General features: G+C 58.4%; 1 protein-coding gene across 1 annotated transcript; it reads left to right on the top strand.

Annotated features, from left to right (window-relative positions):
• Positions 1-7: 7 nt before the first annotated feature.
• On the top strand, positions 8-5,313 carry KANK3 (KN motif and ankyrin repeat domains 3; the record flags this gene model as incomplete). The annotated part of the gene is made up of 9 exons (XM_029963919.1): positions 8-341; positions 868-967; positions 1,114-1,314; positions 1,839-1,926; positions 2,264-2,483; positions 2,765-2,907; positions 3,163-3,363; positions 3,449-3,547; positions 3,852-5,313. Coding segments are annotated over 9 exons (1,443 nt in total), but the record flags the coding sequence as incomplete, so codon positions are not given.
• Between the last annotated feature and the right edge of the window lie 1,833 nt (positions 5,314-7,146).

Raw genomic sequence — 7,146 nt, forward strand, 5'->3', positions numbered from 1 at the left:
CGGGGTGAGCTGCCGCCCCGACGGGCGGGACGTGGCGGTCGGGCCTGACTCGGCTGCCAGCTGCGATGACAAGGGCAGCCAGACCGACGTGGGCAGCATCGTCCTGGTGGGAGGACAGAAGGAGCCTGGTGCGGGCAAGGAGGCAGAGCCTGGGGGGGGCAAGGAGATGGAGCCTGGTCCAGGCAATGGCCCGAGCAGCCTCTCAGTGCAGGGCACGGGAGCAACAGAGGGGATGTGCCCAGGCAGCCTGGCCCCCAGGCCAGCTGTGCTGGACACGACACACAGCAGCCAGGACCCGTCCCCAGCACGGGACAGTGGAGCCACCCCAAGCCCTGCAACTGGTGAGTCAATGCCTTGGATGACACCAGGGTCTGGGTTGGGATGTTCCTGTGGGAAGGGAGAGGATGGCCCTGTTGGGGACGGTGCCTGCAGGGCCAGCACTACCTGCAGCTGCCCATGTCCCTTCTCTACCCGCCCTGGGGTCTGGTGGGTTTGGGGTGCTTGGCCAGCCTCAAGGAGAGACTATTTACAAGAGCATGTAGTGACAGGACAAGGGGGAACAATTTCAAACTGACAGAGAGTACATTTAGATTAGATGATACTAGTGAAAAATTCTTCCCTGTGAGGGTGATGAGGCCCTGGCACAGGTTGCCCAGAGAAGTTGTAGATGCCCCATGCCTGGAAGTGTTCAAGGCCCAAGATGGAGGGGCTTGGAGCAAGGTGGTCTGCTGGAAGGTGTCCCTGCCCATGGCAGGGGAGTTGGAGCAAGATGATCTTTAAAGTCCCTTCCAAGCCAAACCGTTTTGTGATTCTAAGATTCTAAGATTCTTGCTCACTGGCCCCTGACATCCACCTCTTTGCCCACAGGAGCCCTGAAGTCCATCATGAAGAAGCGGGATGGTCCCCCCCGGAGCGAGGCAGAGGGCAGCAAGAAGAGCCTGCAGTTTGTGGGAGTGCTGAACGGGGAGTACGTGCTGAGGGGGTTCCTGCAACCCCCATGAGCCAGTCCTGGCCCCAGCATCCCTGTCCTGGGCTGGAGGCACTGACAGTGGCAGGGCCTGGAGGGGACCAGCCAGGTGCTGTGTTGCCACCCAGGATTCTCCCTCTGTGCAGGTATGAGAGCACATCCAGTGAGGAGGAAGAGGAAGAAGGTGACAGCTCCTCTGAGAAGGGTTTGGCCGACAGCTCTGACAGCTCAGAGCAGGGAGACACCGAAACCTCGGAGGAGGAGGCCGGGGAAGGCGCGTGTGAGCCAGGACAGGAGTGCCAGGGGACTGACGTGGCCCTGCCAGAGCTGCCTGAGGTGAAGGAGAAGTAAGTGCTGATGGGAAAGGCTCCCTGGCCCTGCGCAGCTGGGAGCCATGGGCTGGCACTGGCCCTGCTGGCTTGGGGCATCTGCCATGGCTTCGGTGCAGCCGATGGAAAAAACACATTCAGCTCCTGCAGAAACCATTCATCAGGGAACAATGCTTCCAGCTTCTTGGGTCTGCTAAGGAAAGGACAAGAGGCCCCAGATGCCTCTTTGCTGCAGAAGATAGTTTGGAGTGGGACAAAAAAAGCCAACAGTCCTCAATGGCATTTTTCAACAAAAGGAAAAAATTTGGCCTAAGAATGGGTAAATCGTGCCCGAGCACATCCGTATAAGGCTCCGTTCTGCGGAGGTTTGCAGAGGCTGAAGCTGCCAGGCTGCAGCCACCAGGCTGGAGGTTGTGCCTTGGGGAGCTTGTGGAGGCTCACAGGCACTGGGGAGCTCCACGGGGGGGCTCAGGGTGCCCCACCCCAAGGGTTTGGTGGGGTGATGCAGAGCTCTACACGAGATGCCCCCCTGCTCTCCCCAGGTTCGAGCTGAGCCCCAGGATGCGGGAGGCCTGTCTCATCGTCAAGACCCACCTGGGCCACCCCGGTGCCACCAAGAGCAAAGAGGTGGTGAGTGAGGTGCTGGGGTGGCTCGCCCAGCCCCTGCCAGCATCCCCCCAGGGCTGGCCCTCCCCAGAGAGGGGCCAGCAAAGCCTGGCTCAGCACCTTTCCCCCAAATACAGCCCTTTGCTCCAGGCTTTGTCCTAGATACCCCAAAACCTTTGTGGACTCAGCTCAGGCCATCCCAACATGGGTTTGGGGGGTTCAGGGTCTGGCCTTCACCCAGCCCCCTCTGGAGCAGGGATTCTGCTCCCCACCAGGCCACTGGTGGGGGGTGGGTGCAGGGTGGCCCATGCAGAGGCTTTGGGGGAGCCCCAGCCCCAGCTCAGCCCCTCTCTGCCCACAGCTGGCCAGCAGCAGCCTGGTCCTGCAGGAGTGGTTCCGTCTGTCCAGCCAGAAGTCGTCCGTCCCCGACACTGTTGCCAACCACCTCCTGGCGTTTGCCGAGGTCTCACCGGCTCTCCTGGCCCACGTGGTGAACCTGGCAGATGGGAACGGCAACACGGCCCTGCACTACAGCGTCTCCCACTCCAACTTCCACATCGTGCGGCTGCTGCTGGACACAGGTCGGTGCCCCCCACCCCAGGCCACATCCCACGTGGCCTGCCAGGCACCTGGGGAAGGTGCTGGAGCAGAGGGGCAGGGAGAACTGCCCAGGCTTGTGCCCGTGCATGGGTAGGGGGGGTGAGAGCCTGGATTTCAAGGGGGGACCCATCAGCAGTTCTGTGCCCACGGGGCTGTGGGATGGCTTACAGCACCCAGGCAGGGCAGGAGCCAGGCACATGGCTTGGTCCATGTCTCCCACCAGCCCTCCAGCATCCTGAGCCCCCTCTGCCCACCCCTGCAGGGATCTGTAACGTGGACCACCAGAACAAGGCCGGGTACACTGCCCTCATGCTGGCGGCGCTGGCGGCTGTCGAGCAGGAGGACGACATGAACGTGGTCCGGAGGCTCTTCAGCATGGGCAACGTCAACGCCAAGGCCAGCCAGGTTGGCACGGGCTGGGGGCCACCACATCCCACCCCTCTGCCCACACCCCCAAGCAGCTGCCAGAGCCACGCTCAGCTCTTCCAAGGGCAGGACCGTGGCTCTAAAACCTGGAGGGGTCAGCACACGGGGAGGGCATCACCTTAGGAGCTCCTCCTGGCTGGCACAGGGCTCTCGGCAGCGGCCCTGCAGGGCAGGGGGCACAAGCGGGTGGCACAGCAGGGGCAGGGGTGGCCTGGCAGTGTCCCTTCCCCGCAGGCTGGCCAGACTGCGCTGATGCTGGCTGTGAGCCACGGCCGGCAGGAGATGGTGGAGGCCCTGCTGGCCTGCGGGGCCGACGTGAACCTGCAGGACGAGGAGGGCTCCACGGCGCTGATGTGCGCCTGCGAGCACGGCCGCGCCGAGACCGTGAAGCTGCTGCTGGCTCAGCCCGCCTGCAACGTCTCCATCGTGGACAGCGTAAGGCTCTGCCGCCGGGCCTGGGCAGCCCCACGCCCTGTCCTGTCCTCACACCCCTTCCCACATGCTCTCCCTTCCTTTTTAGGATGGTAACAACGCCGTGGCCATCGCGCTGGAGGCCGGACACAGCGACATCGCTGCGCTCCTCTACGCCCACCTCAACGGCACGAAGGCTCAGCTGCCCGTGAGTACCACAGCACTGCCCCTGTCCCACACCACTGCCCATGTCCCACAGCACTGCCCCTGTCCCACACCACTGCCCATGTCCCACACCACTGCCCCGGCGCCTGCCACGTCCCACACTCAGGTGGGCAGGTCGCCCCAGGGGAGGGGACAGAGCCGTGGCACAGGTGAGGGTCTCCAGGAAGGAGCTGCAGGAGCAAGAGCAGAGCATTCCAGGTGCCACATGCTCAGAATAGCCCTGCTGGCCCTGACCAGGAGTCACTGGAGGGGTCTCTGGTGACATTTTGTGACTGCTCTCTCTGCAGCAGGCGGCATCACCGACAGCCACGAAGAACCCTGGGAGTCCAAAGAAACCAAATTAGAGTGACCTTGGGATCCAGCCAGCAGCCACCATCAGCACTGGGCTGTGATTCATGTTCCCTCACCTGCCACCCCTCTGTGCCAAATTGCTCTCTGCAGCTTTAGTCCTGTCACTAGCACTGTCCCTGAGCCTCCCTTGCCCGTCTCCACTCACACGTGGCCAACTCACTGCATCAAGTGACAGGAGCCAAGCATCAACTGACCTCGGGATGGGACATGCAAGGAGCAGAAGTCACCCCATCCCCTCTACTCCCTGCCATGACCAGAGCTGCACTGCCTCCGAGCCCTCTGCAAGGAGGGAGCAGCAGAGAACAAACTCAGCAGAACCAGCCCCTGGTTTGTGCTCTCTGGCAGCCCCGAGAAGGCAGCAGTGCTGGTGACACAGAGCCAGGAGGGCAAGTGACAGCTCCTGGCCCTGAGCAGGGTCACAGTGCTGTGCAGGACGTTGGGAGAGGGGACACCAGCTGGTCAACGCTGCCTCGGACGTGGGCTGGGAGCACTTCCAGTCTGACATACTTGCTGCCCTTCTTTTCTGCCATTTCCTTTCCTGGCTGAAATCTGTTTTTTTTTTTTATTTTTTCTAGCACATGCACACAAAGCAAAAAAATTATATTGCTTGGCCAAAGGATGGAGTTCCACATGAAATCACTCGGGATTTGGTTTGTTCAATGGGAGCAAAACCTCTGAGCAGTTGGGGCTGCAGCCAAGTGACAGAAGAGGCTTAGGGCCAAGGATGTGTTTGGGGACTGAGCCTGCCCAGATAATACCCCACATGGGGTCCTTCTCCCAAAGGGAAGAAAGCAATTGCCTCCTAAACATTTCCCCATTTAACCAGTCCCACAGACTATGCAAACAGCCAGAGCCCACAGCCCAGTCCCTCTCTGCCCACTTTCCATCCCAAAGGGGAGGACAGTGTCAGGAAAAACAGATGGGCCAGAAGAGCTCAGAGCACACAGGTAGGGCCTGTGGAGGGAAACACGTATGTCAGAGAACATGTGTGTCTTTGCAAGTGTATGAGTACTGTGTGGGGTGGGAACAGGGTAAGGATAAGGACCAGGAGGTAAAAGGGTTTTGCATGGGAAAGCAGCTCTGCTCTGAGCCCTTCACAAAAGTAAACCTGTCACAGCCCCCATTCCTGCTCCTTGGCCCAGCCTCCCCCTAACTTCTGCCCCTGCCAGGCCTGCTCTGAGCTGGGAAACATCCCCCCAAGAAACTATAAACCTCCCCCCCAAAGCTCTGGGCACCACCCTGCTGCCCTCTTCGTGGGCCCGTCTCAGCTTTGCACTGGAGTTATACACAGCGCTCACTGCCACTCTAATACACTACTCTGTTTACTGCTATTTTAATACTGGTGTTTATTTTTAAGATATAAATAAAATTTAAAGTTATTTTGAAATATTACAGTGACCACCAGCGGTCTCCTGCCTCCTTGTCATGATAAAGCCCCCGAGAGCTGCAGCAGAGGCACAGCCCCCACATTCCAAGTCATTCCCTTCAAGTTTATGCACTGACTACATCCCTCAGTCTGGTTTTCCTCCCACAGAACCGTCCCAGGCAGGTGCAGTGGTGTCTTTGCCCCTTTCACTCTGCAGGAAAAACAGGACAAGGGACCAGCCACAGCCCTTCACCAGCCCTGGTTCTCTGTGGTGCTGCATCATTAAGGGCAATCACCACACTGAGTGTGGGGATGCAAATCACCTCCCTCCTCACATGGACAGAGACCAGGCTGACCCCACAGGGATACAGCCCTGAACCACCCCCACTACAGGGTTTCCCTCTGTCTGGCTGCAGCTCACAGCTGGTGGCTCCTGTCCCAGTCACCCAGCAGTCAGGGCTGGCAGGGGCCAGAGCAAACACTCTTGGGTCACTGCTGAGGCTGTGAGGGAACAAACAGCAGCCAGAGATGTAAACTCTGAGGACTTCTGGCACTCAGGGCCAGTTCTGAGCTCTGCTGCATCCCACAAACCAGAGACAGCCTTGTGTGATGCTCTAAAACTGAAACAACACCAAAAAAGAACCACATTGAGCAACATCATGAGCACATTGACAAGGGCTTTCTCCAGGGCACAAAATTCACCTCAGGCTGCCCATGAGCTGCCCAGGGCATAACTAACACCTGGGAAAAATCCCACAAATACTCTTAAACACCAGCCCTACAGAAATCATCATTGTCTGCTCAAGTTTAGCAATGTGTACATCTGTCCCAGCAGTGCTCTGCTCAGCTTTAGGACACCCAGACTCTCAGTCACACTGCCACTGACCTGCCTCAGTCAAGCTCAGGACATTGCAGGACAAAGAACACTCACATCAAAGATCACAGACCAGGGGCTGCAGACTTGACTTTGCTTAAACACACCACAAACCAGGACAACTCTAAGCTGACAGAAAACACCAGTCCTTAAAAACCAGCCCTTGAAGCAGGATAGTTTTCAGGCTCATTCCTAATTTTTTCAGCCATACTTTTGCTTCATGTAATATCCTAAAGCAATACATCTTGCTAGCTGATCTTGTGGTGGAGGGGAAAGCTGAAGAAAGTGAGATAGAGGAGTCAGACAAGCACTTGCTCTCTGCATGTGACTGACAGGAAGGACAGCAAGTAGGTGTATTTATAGCAGCATTCAGAGAACAGCTTACTGAGGACAGACAGACAGAAGCAGCAGGTTGTTGCTTTGCAAGCTGGTACCAAGCTTGATTTCCAACTTGTGATTAAATTCCACTGAGGTCCCGTAAGTTTCCGACGCCACTTCACTATCACATAGAGAAAACTGCTTACCAGGAAGGTCAGGATTAAGGCTGCTGTAATCAAAACACGGTTATTTTTGTTGTGACAGGTCAATAAAGATGCAATAATATTACAACGAATGCATTACGTGCAACCCCAGCAACAAGCAGGGCGTGCTGCTGTCCCTGCTGAGCCCGAGGAAAGCAGCAGGTGCTCAGGTATGAGACAGAGCTCCCAGGCGCTCCCTGAGTGAGACCCGGGCACGGGGCTACTGGAAAAACCCTTTATTGCAGTGACAAGACCACCACGCTCCTCCCCACCCGCCAGGCTCCATCCCCTGACGGACGATGCAGGGACGGTCGACAGGCTCCATCCCCCGATGGAGGACCCAGGGACGGGCGCTCGGGCAGGTCCCGCTCAGCGCAGCCGCCGGGCCTCGCGCTCCGACTCCAGCAGGGTGAGAACGTCTCCCTCTCGCACCGGGCCCTTCACGTTGCGGATGATGGAGCGGCTCGTGT

This window comes from Manacus vitellinus, unplaced genomic scaffold (assembly GCF_001715985.3).
Source record: "Manacus vitellinus isolate BGI_N305 unplaced genomic scaffold, ASM171598v3 scaffold_64_pilon, whole genome shotgun sequence".
Taxonomy (NCBI): domain Eukaryota; kingdom Metazoa; phylum Chordata; class Aves; order Passeriformes; family Pipridae; genus Manacus; species Manacus vitellinus.